The sequence below is a fragment of the Haematobia irritans genome, chromosome 1, assembly GCF_050003625.1.
Source record: "Haematobia irritans isolate KBUSLIRL chromosome 1, ASM5000362v1, whole genome shotgun sequence".
NCBI classification, from domain to species: Eukaryota; Metazoa; Arthropoda; class Insecta; order Diptera; family Muscidae; genus Haematobia; species Haematobia irritans.
Window position 1 is genome coordinate 243,288,594 of NC_134397.1, and position 18,082 is coordinate 243,306,675.

At 30.7% G+C, this 18,082-nt stretch overlaps 1 protein-coding gene across 4 annotated transcripts in view; it reads left to right on the forward strand.

Moving 5' to 3' along the window:
• Positions 1-18,082, forward strand: part of side (motor axon guidance molcule sidestep) — an 805,094-nt gene that overhangs the window by 707,410 nt on the left and 79,602 nt on the right. For all 4 annotated transcript variants that reach the window (XM_075310279.1, XM_075310349.1, XM_075310417.1 and 1 more), the window contains exon 15: positions 16,782-17,037. In XM_075310279.1, coding sequence (XP_075166394.1) covers positions 16,782-17,037 — 256 coding nt within the window. The remainder of the gene's footprint in view (positions 1-16,781; positions 17,038-18,082) is intronic.

Consider the following 18,082-nt stretch of genomic DNA (forward strand, 5'->3'; position numbering starts at 1 on the left):
AAATTAGAGTCATTTTTACAACTTCTCGACTAAGCAGTGGCGATTTTACAAGGAAAATGTTGGTATTTTGACCATTTTTGTCGAAATCAGAAAAACATATATATGGGAGCTATATCTAAATCTGAACCGATTTCAACCAAATTTGGAACGCATAGCTACAATGCTAATTCTACTCCCTGTGTAAAATTTCAACTAAATCGGAGTTAAAAATTGGCCTCTACGGTCATATGAGTGTAAATCGGGCGAAAGCTATATATGGGAGATATATCTAAATCTGAACCGATTTCAACCAAATTTGGCACGCAAAGCTACAATGCTAATTCTACTCCCTGTGCAAAATTTCAACTAAATCGGAGCAAAAAATTGGCCTCTGTGGTCATATGAGTGTAAATCGGGCGAAAGCTATATATGGGAGCTATATCTAAATCTGAACTGATTTCAATCAAATTCGGAACGCATAGCAACAATGCTAATTCTACTCTCTGTGCAAAATTTCAACTAAATCGGAGTTAAAAATTGGCCTCTACGGTCATATGAGTGTAAATCGGGCGAAAGCTATATATGGGAGCTATATCTAAATCTGAACCGATTTCAACCAAATTTGGCACGCATAGCTACAATGCTAATTATACTCTCTGTGCAAAATTTCAACTAAATCGGAGCAAAAAATTGGCCTCTGTTGTCATTTGAGTGTAAATCGGGCGAAAGCTATATATGGGAGCTATATCTAAATCTGAACCGATTTCAACCAAATTTGACACGCATAGCTACAATGCTAATTCTACTCCCTGTGCAAAATTTCAACTAAATCGGAGCAAAAAATTGGCCTCTGTGGGCAAATGAGTGTAAATCGGCCAAAGCTATATATGGGAGCTATATCTAAATCTGAACCGATTTGGCTGATATTTTGCAAGTTTTGCGAGACTCATAAAATATTCGGATGTACGGAATTTGAGGAAGATCGGTTGATATACACGCCAATTATGACCAGATCGGTGAAAAATATATATGGCAGCTATATCTAAATCTGAACCGATTTTTTCCAAAATCAATAGGGATCGTCCTTGAGCCGAAACAGGACCCTATACCAAATTTTAGGACAATCGGACTAAAACTGCGAGCTGTACTTTGCACACAAAAATACATCAACAGACAGACAGACGGACGGACAGACAGACAGACAGACAGACAGACAGACAGACAGACAGACAGACGGACATCGCTAAATCGACTCAGAATTTAATTCTAAGACGATCGGTATACTAAACGATGGGTCTCAGACTTTTCCTTCTTGGCGTTACATACAAATGCACAAACTTATTATACCCTGTACCACAGTAGTGGTGAAGGGTATAAATATGAAATGGAAATAATTCATAATTGATGGGTAATCTTGGACATTGAGCACGGTTATCACTCGTGCCAAAGACAAATCTACTAAAATTTAAAGAATATTGTACCAAAAATCTACCAAATTAAAAAAAAAGTATATACGGCCCTAAGTTCGGCCAGGCCGAATCTTATGTACCATCCACCATGGATTGCGTAGAAACTTCTACGAAAGACTGTCATCCACAATCGAATTAATTGGGTTGTGGTATCTTAAAACCTCTTAACATCGTTGTCTAAATTGTGTGTTAGTCCATACGTGGTATATATATTAGACAAAAAAGGTATGTATAGGTAAGTCTACAAATAATTACGAATCGATATGGACTTTTGCAAGGTACGTAGAGAGCCAGAATTAAAATATGGGGGTCGCTTATATGGGGACTATATACAATTATGAACTTTGTATGTACCAATTTTTGTGTGATTGGGGATCGATTTATCTGAGGGCTATATATAACTATAGACAGATATTGACCTAGTTAGGCATGGTTGTTAACGGCCATATACTAGCACAATGTACCAAATTTCAACTGACTCGGATGAAATTTGCTCCTCCAAGAGGCTCCCAAACCAAATCTCTGGATCGGTTTATATGGGGACTATATATGATTATGGACTGATATGGACCACTTTTGGCATGGTAGTTAAATATCATATACTACCACCACGTACCAAATTTCCACCAGATCGGATGAATTTTGCTTCTCCAAGAGGAACCGGAGGTCAAATCTGGGGTTCGGTTTAAATGGGGGCTATATCTAATTATTGACTGATATGTACCAAATTTCAGCCGGATCGGATGAAATTTGCTTCTCTTAGAGGCTTCGCAAACCAAATCGGGGGATCGGATTTTATTGGGGCTATATATAATTATTGACCGATGTAGACCAATTTTTGCGTAGTTGTTAGAGACCATGTACTTACACCACGTACCAAATTACAGGCGTATCGGATGAAATTTGCTTGTCTTAGAGGCTCCGCAAGCCAAATCGGGGTATCGGTTTATATGGGGGCTATATAAAGGGTGATTTGTTAAGAGCTTGATAACTTTTTAAAAAAAAAAAAACGCATAAAATTTGCAAAATCTCATCGGTTCTTTATTTGAAACGTTAGATTGGTCCATGACATTTACTTTTTGAAGATAATTTCATTTAAATGTTGACCGCGGCTGCGTCTTAGGTGGTCCATTCGGAAAGTCCAATTTTGGGCAACTTTTTCGAGCATTTCGGCCGGAATAGCCCGAATTTCTTCGGAAATGTTGTCTTCCAAAGCTGGAATAGTTGCTGGCTTATTTCTGTAGACTTTAGACTTGACGTAGCCCCACAAAAAATAGTCTAAAGGCGTCAAATCGCATGATCTTGGTGGCCAACTTACCGGTCCATTTCTTGAGATGAATTGTTCTCCGAAGTTTTCCCTCAAAATGGCCATAGAATCGCGAGCTGTGTGGCATGTAGCGCCATCTTGTTGAAACCACATGTCAACCAAGTTCAGTTCTTCCATTTTTGGCAACAAAAAGTTTGTTAGCATCGAACGATAGCGATCGCCATTCACCGTAACGTTGCGTCCAACAGCATCTTTGAAAAAATACGGTCCAATGATTCCACCAGCGTACAAACCACACCAAACAGTGCATTTTTCGGGATGCATGGGCAGTTCTTGAACGGCTTCTGGTTGCTCTTCACTCCAAATGCGGCAATTTTGCTTATTTACGTAGCCATTCAACCAGAAATTAGCCTCATCGCTGAACAAAATTTGTCGATAAACACATTTCGAACCGAACACTGATTTTGGTAATAAAATTCAATGATTTGCAAGCGTTGCTCGTTAGTAAGTCTATTCATGATGAAATGTCAAAGCATACTGAGCATCTTTCTCTTTGACACCATGTCTGAAATCCCTCGTGATCTGTCAAATACTAATGCATGAAAATCCTAACCTCAAAAGAATCACCCTTTATAATTATGGACCGATGTGGACCAATTTGTGCATGGTTGTTAGAGACCATACACTAACACTATGTACCAATTTTCAGCCGAATCGGATGAAATTTGCTTCTCTTAGAAAATCTGCAAGCCAAATTTGGGGGTCCGTTTATATGGGGGCTATACGTAAAAGTGGACCGATATGACCCATTTGAAATACCATCTGACCTACATCAATAACAACTACTTGTGCCAAGTTTCAAGTCGATAGCTTGTTTAGTTCGTAAGTTGGCGTGATTTCAACAGACGGACGGACGGACATGCTCAGATCGACTCAGAATTTCACCACGACCCAGAATATATATATATACTCTATGGGGTCTTAGAGCAATATTTCGATGTGTTACAAACGGAATGACAAAGTTATTATACCCCTATCCTAAAAAAAATAATTTTAAAGTTTTTTGATCAAAATTTTGCCAACCTTTTATTCCTCTAGAAAATTTTGTCAAAATTTTATTTATTTGAAAATTTTTGTCAAAATTTTATCTATATGGAGATTTTTTTAATAATTTTATTTATATAGAAATTTTTGTCAAAATTTTATTTCTATAGAAAATTTTGTTAAAATTTTATTTCTATAGAAAAATTTGTTAAAATTTTCTATAGAAATAGAAAAGTTTCTTAAAGTTTTTTCTATAGAAAGTCTTTTCAAAATTTATCCCTATAGGAAATTGTTATCAAAAATTTATTTCTACATAATTTTTTGTCAAAATTTTTTCTATAGAAACTTTTGTCAAAATTTTTTTCTATAGAAACTTTTGTCAAAATTTTTTTCTATATAAACTTTTGTCAACATATTTTTCTGTACATTTTGTCAAAATTTTTTTCTACATATTTTGTCATTTATTTTCTATAAAAATTATAGTACATATTAGTTGGAGAGAAATATATTGCAAAATCTAGCAAAATATCAAGAATTCTACCAATCTACCAAACAGTAAAAAATATAGCATTTTTGTTAGACTTTTACCAACTGTGGCAACCGTCCATTCAGGACTCTAAAGTTGTTGACTAGCATCAATACGTAGATATAAAGTCAATATATTCTGGGTTGTGGTGAAATTCTGAGTCGATCTAGTAATGTTCGTCCGGCTGTCCGTCCGTCCGGCTGTTGAAACAACACTAAGTCGCCTAAGTTGAGACTTTGTACAAGTTGTTGCCATTGATGTAAGTCTGATGGGAGTCGTACCACGTTTCTCAGATTTGATTCTGGAAATAACTTAGGTGACATTTAACTATAGCACAAAAATTGTAAATAAATGGAATATCGAAAAGTTGATTTTTCCAAATTTCGAAAAAGTCGAATATTCAAAAAGTCAACTTTTTCAATATGATTCTGAGATTCGTACTAATTGTTAAAATTCTGCTGTTCTTTCTCTCCTAGACAAAATTTTGCAAAAATGCGAGCATAAGCGGATTACAATTTATAATACTTGCTGGTCGGGATTCTTTTTTTTTTTTTTCAAGTAAAGAATAAGTTATTTTTTGTATGCATTCGGATTTGTTAAGAAGATTTGTGAATTATCTAAATATTATTATATTATTTAATCCTGCTTTCATGTTTTTGTACACCCTTGCCAACGGGTTTTTAAATTCAATTGCTTAATCGCCTAATAGTATTTCTATAGTCATTGAAAAATTAATAAGTCATTCATAATAGCACAAAATAAAAAAGCCAACTTAGCGATTTATTTGATTATGTCAGTGAGCATTTAATTTACAACAAAAAGTCCTAAATCAATAGTGCGGTTGCTTTATATTTGGCTGGAAAACCAGAAGTGGCTATAATTAGGACCATCCATCATATAAATGTGAATGACTTAAAAATTAGGTTTCTCGCTTTATTTCTATTTCTTTATTTCTACAGTCACCAAAATCTCCGGGACTCAATCACGGCTGACGCAATTGGTAGAAATCTACCAACAATGTTAGATGTTTTTTTTCTGTTTTTCAAATTGGTAGAGTTTTTGCTGTTTTGGTACATTTTTCAAAATATTTTCCTCTCGCTAGTATTCACAGATCGATTGAGCTTAAAATAAATACAGAATGGGGAAAATGTTCTAACGACAGAATTGAAGCCCTGGACAGAAAAACCTTTCGGCATCCATCGAAATCTGCACTCATCACCAAAAGCTCCGGGTCTCAATCACAATTGCCAGAATTGGTAGGTTAGGTTAGGTTAGGCTAGGTGGCAGCCCGATGTATCAGGCTCACCTAGACTATTCAGTCCATTGTGATACCACATTGGTGAACTTTTCTCTTATCACTGAGTGCTGCCCGATTCCATGTTAAGCTCAATGACAAAGGGACCTCCTTTTTATAGCCGAGTCCGAACGTCGATCCACATTGCAGTGAAACCACTTAGAGAAGCTTTAAAGCCCTAAGAAATGTCACCGGCATTACTGAGGTGGGATAGTCCACCGCTGAAAAACTTTTTTGTGTTCGGTCGAAGCAGGAATCGAACCCACGAGCTTGTGTATGCAAGGCGGGCATGCTAACCATTGCACCACGGTGGCTCCCCAGAATTGGTAGAAATCTATAAAAAGAAATGGTAAATTTTTTACTATTTGCCAAATTGGTAGAGTTCTTGCCGTTTTGGTAGATTTTTCCAAATATTCTCCTCCAGCAGACAGATACTTCAATTATGCATCTATTACCTTCATTTTTTAAGAATTTCAGAACAAAACAGAAAAGAACAGAATCAGGATAATAAAGACTATAGTTGTTACACTGCAATTTTCGCAATATTTAAACGGACATTTAAAAGGGGATTTTTGGCGATAAAAAGTCTGAATTATATAAAATATTTAATTAATATCTTTAAAGATCTTAATTCACGTTTTAGGTTATATTTACCGTCCTTTAATATACACACACAGATTATCGAACTCCATTCCATTTGAAGTTAATAAAGCAAAACTTCAAAATGTTTTAATTTTATTATATTTTTGATAGAATTTTCTTAAAATTTTCGTATATTATTTTTTACCCTATTGTCCATCCGTAGGACATTTTTCCTGGGTCGTTTTGGATAGTAAAATTGGCTTTTGTACAAAAAAGTGAAAAAAAATACAATCACTCTGTATATGACAGCTACCCTAAATTTGAAGCGATTTCAACCGAAAAAAAAAATTTTGAAACAAAAACTCTGACATCTGTAGGGCCATATCAAGCGAATGCTATATAAGGGAGCTATATCTAAATCTGAACCGATTTCTTCCAAAATCAACAAAGTCTATTCTCAACCAAAATAGATACATGTGCTAAATAAGTTGATTGGACAAAAACTGTGTCCTAGACTTTGATTACAAAATTGTGTTCACAGACAGACGGACGTACGGACAGACAGACATGGCTAGATCGACTCAGGGGCACGGTTGCCATTCGTGCCAAAAATAATCTACCAAAATTAAAAAAAAAATAACAAACATCTACCAAATTAAAAAAAAATCTTATTTTCAAGTTATTTACGTCGCTAGTGATGAAATGTCTTTCCTTCGAATGAAATGCTTTATTATTTAATTTTTTTTATTATGATATTATTAACGATTTTAATAAATTTTGTCAACATTTTATTTCCATAGATTTTTTTTAATTTTATTTCTGTAGAACATGTTGTCAATATTTTTTCAAAATATAATTTCAGTAGAAAATTTTCTCAAAATTTTATGTCAATAGAAAATTTTGTCAAAATTTTATTTTTATATAAAACAATTTATTTCTATGGAAGGGAGCCACCATGGTGCAATAATTAGCATGCCCGCCTTGCATGCACAGGGTCGTGGGTTCGAACTCAGTTTCGACCAAACGCAAAAAATTTTTTCAGCGGTGGATTATCCCACCTCTGTAATGCTGGTAACATTTCTGAGTGTTTCAAAGCTTCTCTAAGTGGTTTCACTGCAATGTGGAACGCCTTTCGGACTCGGCTATAAAAAGGAGGTCGCTTGTCATTGAGCTTAACATAGAATCGGGCAGCACTCATCACTGTGGTATCACAACGGACTCAATAGCCTCAATGAGCCTGAAGTATCGGGCTTAACCTAACCTATTTCTATATACAGTTTCCTCAAAATTTTATTTCTATAGAAAATTTTGTCAAAATTGTATTTCTATAGAAAATTTTGTCAAATTTTTTTTCTATAGAAAATGTTGTCAAAATTTTATTTCTACAAAAAATTTGTCAAAATTTTATTTCTATCAAAAATTTTGTCAAAATTTTATTTCTATAGAAAATTTTGTCAAAATTTTATTTCTATAGCAAATTTTGTCAAAATTTTATTTCTATAGAAAATTTTTCACAAATTTTATTTCTATAGAAAATTTTTTAAAAATTTTATTTCTATATAAATTTTAGTCAAAATTTTATTTCTATAAAAAATGCTCTCAAGAGTTTATTTCTATAGAAAATATTGTCAAAATTTTATTTCTATAAAAAATGCTCTCAAAAGTTTATTTCTATAGAAAATTTTGTCAACATTTTATTTCTTTAGAATATTTCTCAAAATTTTATTTCTATATAAAACTTTCTCAAAATATTATTTTTATCAAAAATTTTGTAAAAATTTTATTTCTATAGGAAATATTTTTAAACATTTTATTTCTGTAGAAAATAGTGCCAAAACTTGTTAAAAATTTTATTTCTGTAGAAAATTTTCTCAAAATATTATTTCTATAGAAAATTGGGTCAAAATTTTATAACTATAAAAACATTTTCTCAAAATTTTATTTCCATATAAAATTATGTCAAAATTTTATTGCTATATAAAATTTTGTCATAATTTTATTTCGAAAAAACTTTTGTCAAAATTTTATTTCTATATATAATTTAGTCAAAATTTTAGTTCTAAAAAACTTTTGTCAAAATTTTATTTCTATATAAAATTTTCTCAAAATTTTATTTTTTTAGATTTTTTTTTCTATAGAAAAATTTTGTCAAAATATATTGCTATAAAAAATGCTCTCAAAATCTTATTTTTTTTAAATAAATTATTTCTATAGAAAATTTTGTCAACATTTTATTTCTTATAAAATTTCCTCAAAATATTATTTTTATTAAAATTTTTGTAAAAATTTTATTTCTATAGAAAACTTTTTAAAAATTTTATTTTTATAGGAAATAAAAAAAATTTTCTCGAAATTTTATTTCTATAGAAAATTGTGCCAAAATTTTATAACTGTAATTTTTTTTTAATTGTTATTTGTATAGAAAATGTTGTCAAAATTTTATTTCTATAGAAAATTGTGTCAAAATTTTATAACTATAGTTTTTTTTTCTAATTGTTATTTGTATGGAAAAGTTTGTCAAAATGTAATTTCTATAGAAAATGTTGTCAAAATTTTATTTCTATACAAAATTGTGTCAAAATTTTATTTCGTTTCAAAATTTTGTCAAAATTTTATTTCTATAGAATATTTTCTCAAGATTTTATTTTTCTAGAGAATTTTCTCAAAATTTTATTTCTACAGAAAATTTTCTCAAAATTTATTTCGGTAGAAAATTTTTTAAAATTTTTATTTCTATAGAAAATTTTTTGTGAAAATTGTATTTCTATAAAAAAAATGCTTTTAAAAGTTTATTTTTTATAAAAATTTTTATTGCTATAGAAAATTTTGTCAAAATTTTATTTCTTTAGAACATTTCTCAAAATTTTATTTCTATATATAAATTTCCTCAACATATTATTTTTATTGAAAATTTTGTCAAAATTGTATTTCTATAAAAAAATTTTTCAAAATTTTATTTCTATAAAAAATTTTTTCAAAATTTTATTTCTATAGAACATTTTTTAAAAATTTTATTTCTATATGAAATTTTTTACAAATTTTATTTCTGTATAAATTTTTGCCAATATTTTATTTCTATATAAAATTTCTTAAAAATTTTATTTCTATAGAAAATTTTTTGTAAAAATTGTATTTGTATAAAAAATGCTTTCAAAAGTTTAGTTTTTATAAAAAAAATTATTTCTATTGAAAATTTTGTCAAAATTTTATTTCTTTAGAATATTTCTCAAAATTTTATTTCTATAGAAATAAAATTTTTTATTTCTGTAGAAAATTTTCTCAAAACTTTATTTCTATAAGAATTTTTATCACAATTTTAGTTGTATATAAAACTTTCTCAAAGTTTTATTTCTATAGAAAATTTTGTCAAAATTGTATTTGTATAGAAAATTTTGGCAAAATTGTATTTCTATAGAAAATGTTGTCAAGATTTTTTTTATAGAAAACGTTGTCAAAATGTTACTTTATTTTATAGGAAATTTTGTCAAAATTTTATTTCTAGATACGATTTTTTCAAAATGTTATTTCTATAGAAATTGTTTTCAAAATGTTATTTCTATAGAAAATTTTCTCAAAATTTTTATTTCTGTAGAAAATTTTGTCAAAATTTTATTTCTATATAAATTTTTCTCAAAATTTTATTTCTATAAAAACTATTCTCAAAACTATATTTCTATAGAAAATTTTCTCAAAATTTTATTTCTATAGAAAATTTACTCAAAATTTTATTTCTATAGAAAATTTACTCAAAATTTTATTTCTGTAGAAAATTTTTCTCAAAATTTTTATTTCTTTAAAAAATATTCTCAAAACTATATTTCTATAGAAAATTTTGTCAAAATGTTATTTCTATAGAAAATTTTTCTCAAAATTTTTATTTCTTTAAAAAATATTCTCAAAACTATATTTCTATAGAAAATTTTGTCAAAACTTTATTTCTATAGATTTTTTTTGAGTAACTCTTAATTGAAGAGGAATATTTTGCAAAATCTACCAAAACGTTAACAATTTTACCAATCTACACTAGTAACAGTAAAACATCTACAATTTTTGGTAGAAATCTACCAACTGTGGTAACCGTTCACAGGGGCCGACCCTGAGTATTATTGCCAAAGACTCTATATGTCTATGTCGTCTCCTTCGAGGTGTTGCAAACACATGACTTAACTTATAATACTCTGTTCCGTACAATGATGCATGCTACAATCACCATATATTAAAGAAAATTCGCTAAGCTGGCAAAATTTCATTTATTTCACATTATTAAAACATCTGTGTGTTAGTAAAGTGAAGAAGTCAACGGAAGTCATTGCAAAACGTAATACGAACACACAGCATGAAAAAATATATAGCTGTGGTTGTGTGTTGCTTTAACTCAATATTAGCTTTTATGTTTTTTTTCTAAAAGAAGACACCATGAAAATTATTTCATTAGAAAGAGGCGAAACATTTTGAGCTACACCTGGTTACCACTTTGGCTTTCTCTGATCCAAGACCACCTTTTGCACCACATAACATCTGAAAAAAAGTGAAATGTAATAAATTTTCTTCAAATTATCAGAAAATGCCTTGGGTGAAGAGATTTTTTGCTTTAGCGCCTTTGGCCCGGAAGAGGATGTATGTATGAGGATGTGTATGTAGGTGTATCTGAGAGCATGCTATTACGCGTGTGTGGGTGTGTGTGTGTTTTGGACAATGTTTGTTTTACTACCTTCACATACACCACCAAGGGCAAATTTCCGGCAAATATTTCATATTATATTTTATTTCGTTTCATTTGTTCACAAGTAGCTGCTGCAAGAGAATCCTCTAACACACCTAGATAGATATTCTCCCCTAGTCCATGCTAAGAGTCCTAGTCATTTTTACAGTGTTGTGATGTATTTAACTACTACTTATCTTTATTAGGCCTTTGTGTTTTTTTTTCGTTTTCTTCCTTTTTTTTCAAATATTTCATGTGTTTACTGGTTATAGGGCCTTTGGCTTTCTTCGGTTGGTATTTTTCTGTAACTTCTCTTTGGTTCGGATGTCATGTTGTGCATTTCCATTGAAGCGTAAATTGTTTGATATTACTTCCGTTCTCTATGAATTATGTCTTTTGTACGATGAATTGCTTTTGTGTTTTTCTTAATTTTTTTGTTTTTTTTTTTTGCGTTTTGGTTTGCTTCGCTGTTCTGGTTGTTTTATTTATATCCCTTTTTTGTTCCAATTTGTGGATATTTCCTTCAGGGAAAATATTCCTCGGGGGAATTTCATTGAAAAACTGGTTTGATGAAAATTCTAGCGGATGTTGCTTACATACAATCCGATCCATGTTTGTTCCCCATATGTTGGTAATATTTGAGCTAATGTGACATAAGTAGGCCATTTACCTGACAAATGATCCTCTTAAGAGGGCCTATGATTACGGCTTAAAGACAATGGAATTATTGTGTTATGGCAACAAGAATTCGTTTGGAAAAAAGACTACTAAAAGGTATATAAATCAATAATATAAGATTTTCTACACTGCCAAAAAAAATATTGAGCTTATAGAATAGGCTATGCATACTGAATTTTAACACATGCAATTTTAACAATATTAAGGGAAAATTTTTTTTTAAATAAAAAATTGTATGCAAACGACAAGGAGACACCATGGTGCAATGAATAATCTCCTCTCAGTAATCCTGGTGATATTTGTGAGTTTCTCATAGCTTCTCTATGTAATTGCACCTTAAAGTGAAAGTAAAAAGGAGGTCCTTTGTCATTGATGTGCACAATCCAAATGAGCTCGAAATAACGGCCTGCCACTATAACTAAATTTTGCTTAACAATTTTTTCATTAAAATACTCTGAATCTCTATGAAATAAGTCAAATTGTTCTTAAAATAAAGAAATAAAAAATCTAAAGTACTCTAAGACTTATTTTGGTGATTTTGCCCTTTTGGTTAAAAGTTCTTTTATTTTGAAATAAAAAAAATACATTAAAGTATCTGCTATAATTTAACTGATCCTTATTTGCACGTGAATAGCTTTATTAAGGTAGCGCAAAAAGTCAATGAAAATTCGGTAAATGAGATTTATATCATAAAGGGTGATATGGTCAAAATTTGATCAATATAAACTTGACGTATTTCTTTCAATGTTGCATTTAAAAAACACCCCTGAACACCCCTCATTTTGAAGGTGTGTGTGTGTAAAATGTTGCTCCTATTTTGATTTTGGAATTCACTCTTCAGTTGTCAAAATGCCGTTGAAGCAAGAAGAGCAGCGTATCAAAATTTTGCTCGCGCATCGCGAAAATCCGAGCTACTCGCACACAAAGTTGGCAAAATCGCTAAAAGTTGCCAAATCAACCGTTACAAATGTAATTAAAGTGTTTGGGGAACGTTTGTCGATAGCCAGGAAGTCTGGATCGGGGGGAAATCGAAAACCGGAAGCCGCTGAGACGACAAAGAGAGTTGCCGGTAGTTTCATGCGAAATTCTAACCTCTCTCTCCGAGATGCCGCAAATAAGCTGGGTGTATCGTCTACAACCGTGCATCGAGCCAAAAAACGAGCCGGACTATCGACTTACAAGAAGGTAGTGACTCCAAATCGCGATGATATACAACATACGACGGCCAAAGCGCGATCCCGGAGGCTGTACACGACGATGCTGACGAAGTTAGACTGCGTGGTAATGGACGACGAAACCTACGTTAAAACCGACTACAAGCAGCTTCCGGGACAGGAGTTTTATACGGCAAAAGGTAGGGAAAAGGTAGCAGATATTTTCAAGCACATAAAACTGTCAAAGTTCGCAAAAAAATATCTGGTTTGGCAAGTCATCTGTACCTGTGGCTTGAAAAGCACCATTTTCATAGCTTCCGGGACTGTCAACCAAGAAATTTGCGTGAAAGAGTGTTTGAATAAACGTCTGCTGCCTTTCCTGAAGAAACACGGGTGTTCCGTACTGTTTTGGCCGGATTTGGCATCTTGCCATTACGGTAAAAAGGCCATGGAGTGGTACGCCGCCAACAACGTGCAGGTGGTTCCCAAGGACAAGAACCCTCCCAACACGCCAGAGCTCCACCCAATTGAGAAATTCTGGGCTACTGTCAAGCGGAACCTAAAGAAGACCAAAAAAACTGCTAAGGACAAGCAGCAGTTCAAGGCAAACTGGCTTTCTGCGGCAAAGAAGGTGGACAAGGTGGCTGTACAAAATCTGATGGCAGGTGTCAAGCGTGAGGCCCGGCAATTCGGATTTGGAAAAGCGAAAGCCTAACTGAATATTTTTCCTGAATTTTATACTAATTGAACTTGAAAAAGAAATTTAATTTGATTTTTTAAATAAACGATTTCACCGATTTACACGCGTTTTCCCTTGACCAAATTTTGACCGTATCACCCTTTATTTCAATAAGTTAAATTTATTGCAATGCAAATATCACATTTATATATATCATATATATTATTCTTAATAAGATCCCTTCATGAGTATATTTTTAAAATTTTGTAAATATTTGAAAATATTCAAAATTTAAAAATTGTTCTTTCATAATTTTATTTCAATTATTATTCATGTTAAATTTGTAAGTAATTTTTTTTACTAAATAGAGTACCATATGGTGCGTATGATTTATATAAATATATAATATGGTGGCGTATAATTACCGGCAACACATGGGGTCCCTGGGAACGTATGATTAATATTAATGTATAAAAACTGTAGGTTTGTAGGTATCACAGATTTATAATACCAAGCAGAATTGCGAGTATTCAGAGTAAATGAGGATTTTAGAAGCTATTTGTGCAAAGGCGAATTTTTTGAGAATATAATATTTCAATATTAAAATAGCAAGAAAATAGTCACAATAAGTGGATCAACATTTTTTCGAGAATATAAAAAAATCCCAATTCGAAAAGTTATTTAAAATTATACGAATTATTGGAAATAAAAAACTTTTATTTGCCATAATTCAATATCATCAAATAAAATTAATAATAAAGGGAACAAAATATCCCACTTATAGTAGATACTTACAATTAGATCTCTCAATAAAACATTTACAATTAGATCTCTCAATAAAAATATTTTTAAAAATTTGCAAACATTTGGCAAGATAAAAATTATGTATATAATTTTTATTTCGTATTTTTATTTATTTATTTCATATTTATACTTATAAGTAAATTATAAGCATAAATGAGGATAAAGTTATGACATCGAAGGTCTTAAGCTTTTTCGTATTTTGATTTATTATTATTCGCGTTAAGTTTGTTAATATTTTTTAAACTGTATATAGTAACATATGATGCGTATGATTTATGTAAATATTTAACATTGTGGCGTATAATTACATGTAACACATTGGTCCCTGGGAACGTATGATTTATATAATTGTATAAAAACTGTAGGTTTAACATGTACCAAAGATTTATAATACCATGGAAAATAGCAAGAAAATATTCACAAAAAATGGATCAAATTTATTGTCGGGAATATAAGATTTTTATAAGAAAACACAGACCAAAGAATAATATTAATTCGCAATATTAAAAAAACATACTAAAAGGTATTTAAAATTCTCTTGATTATTGGAAATAAAAATTTTTTATTTTCCATAATTCCACATCATCAAATAAAATTAATAATAAAGGAAAAATTATATTGCACTCTAAATATAAACTATATACCACACTTTTTAATAAGATACCTCAATAAAAATATTTTTTAAATTTTGCAATCAAAAAAAAAAAAAAATGTGTAATTGTTTTTTTAATTTTTTATTTACTATTATTCATGTTAAATTTTTAAATATTTTTTTTTAACTGTATAGAATATCAAATGGTGCGAAAGATTTATATAAATATATAACATGGTAGCGTGTAATTACCTGTGACATATTGGTCCCTGGGAACGTATGATTTATATTATTGTTAGTTTAACACGTACCACAGATTTATAGTACCAAGCACAATAGCAAACAAAACAGTCTGAATAAATGGATCATCAGGATTTTAGAAGCTTTTTGTAGCAAAGCTAACATTTTCGGGAAGATTTCAATACGAAAACACCGACACAGAAATAATAAAAATTATATATAATTTATATTATATATTTTTATTTATTATTATTCATCTTAACATATGGTGCGTATGATTTATATAAATATATACCATGGTGGCGTATAATTATCTGTGAACATTTGTCCTTGGGAACGTATGATTTAGATTATTGTATAAAAACTGTAGGTTTAACTCGTACAACAGATTTACAATACCAAGCAGAATAGCAAACAAAATAGTTTGAGTAAACTTTTCATGAATATACGATTTCAATAAGAAAACACCGACACAGAAATAATAAAAATTATATATAATTTTTATTTATTATTATTCTTGTTAAATTCGTAAAAATTTTGTTAAATGTAAAGAGTAACATAACATATGGTGCGTATGATTTATATAAATATGGAACATGGTGGCGTATAATTACCTGTAACAAATAGGTCCCTGTAATACATTGGTCCCGTTTCTACGGCCAATAAGGGGTCGATAATGTATTGAAAATTTTGTTGATTATTATACATAAAAATTTAATTTTACATAATTCAACTGCATCAAACAAAATTAATAATATTAGAAAAATAATTTTATAATTAGGTCCCCCAATAAAAATATTTTTAAAATTTTGCAAAAAATTTTTGAAAAAAAAATGAAAATTAGAAATTTTGATTTTATTTGATCTTTCTTTTTTTACTAACCCTCTAATGCCCCAATTTTTTTGCCAGCTAATTAAATTTTCAATGTTAACGACAAAAAAGCAAGAGAACGAAGCAAGAAAAATGTATACGGTAAAATTCAGCATATGGTGCAAAGCCTCTTGAATAGTTTCAAATAAGTTTTCTCTATATTTTGCCCATTTTTGTTGTCTTAAGGTGTGTTTTACTAAAAACCTCCTTAAGAAATGAAGCCCGCCAAAAGGCGGTGTTGGGCATTAGAGGGTTAAATAGAAAATAATTATATCAAAGTTGAATAATTATTATCTATTTATATAAAAACTATATGTATATAATTTTTTATTTCATATTATTATTTATTAAAATTCTCGGATTATTCGAAATAAAAAGTTTTTATTTTCTATAATTCAAAAGCATCAAATAAAATTGGTTATAAAGGCAAAATAATATTCCACTTCTAATATACACTATGTATACCACATTTATAATATGATCCTTCCATGATTTAAGATCCTTAAAATGTTTTTAAAAATTTGCAAATTTTGTAAATACCAAAAAAAGTTATTTATATATTTTTATTTCTAATTTTTGTTTATTCATGTTATGTTAAATTTGTATTTTTTTCTTAATCTGTATGGAGTAACATATGGTGCGTATGATTTATATAAATATGTAACATGGTGGCGTATAATTACCTGTAACACATTGGTCCCTGGGAACGTATGATTTATATTATTGTGTAATTTGTTATTCTCGCTTTATAATCACTTATACTCAGGGAAAGTGAAATGATTTATATTTGAAATTTCCAATCACGCATTTTTCAAAAATAATAATTATTTTCTCCCTTCTCTCCCCCCATGCTTCTACTTTAGTGTTAACAAATATTTCATATTAATTTTATTACTTTCAGATGAGTCCATACTCTCAGAGGATCCAACACCAGCCGAAACCACACATCATGTAAGCAGTAATGTTGGTGTAGCAGCCAGTGGAGCTGGAGCCAGTATAGGCAATGGGCCCGAAAAACAATCAACACTGTTACTATTGGCGGCCGTGGTGGCCATTGGAGCTGTCATTGTGACATCGATTATTGTGGCTGGTATTGTGGTCGTTTGTAAACATAGACCACGAGCCCCCCAACCTCAGGATGTTCGGAAGAGTATGAGGTAAGTGAGTGTAGCAATAAATAAAGTTTAAATTGTGCAGAAATAAAAAGGAGCAAAGGTAACTTGGGATTCTTAGAGGGGAACATGTACTTTGAAAGCACCCACCTTATATATCAAGGTAGGTGTTTTCTCTCTTTTTATTTGAAAAGACGATTTTTTTCTTTTGCTACCCCCATTTAGGCCTTTGCTGATTAAGATTTGCCCTATTACACATTCTTCAGTTCTATTCTGTTGCTATTTTTTTCTTACAAATTTTCTTCTGTGTATGTGTGTGTGAGTGTTTTGCAGTTATTTATGACCCCTTTTTTTATAATTGCCTCTTGAATTGAGGCAATTTCCATATTCGGGTGATTGTTGCTAATGGGCTTTCCTCGGAAGTGAGTCGTCAGCTCCAATGTGTGTATACTAATATATGATAATGGAGCACTGTTTTAAGTCTCAGACATACCACCTACCGAGACTGAAAGCTGTTCTGTCTTTTTTTTTTTTTTTTGTTTTTCGGAAAATTAGAATTCAACCAAAAAATTTGCAATTCAAATTTTGTTATAAATTCTGTACTTGGCAAATGAATGTAAACCTCATGCACTGTGTTCCTGTGTTCTTCTTGGGGGGATGGCAGATATGTGCCGTCGTGATTACAGCGTAACGGACATAACCAGGACTATGGGATTTGTTTCACTTTACATATAGATGTCATGTGCTTGGCCTCCAAAGCAAAAAAAAAGGTAGTATCTCTTGTCATACTCATATGTGTATGGATACTACAGATAAGGGACAACTTAATTTAATTCATTATGAAAAAAAAAAGCAACAACAACAAAATATTCATTACTTTTTCAATGATTTTTGAGATTTGTCGGTGATGGCAATCGGGTGTCGACAATGACTAACCAAATCATTATTATGGTTGAAAGTTTTCGAATGTACGGGTATTAGGGTGTGTAGAATTTTAGGGTGTATAGAATTTTAGTTGAGAGCGTAGAAAGACGTTTCGTCGTAATTTTATATAATTTTTTTTTCTTTTTCAATATCCTTTGAAATCGTG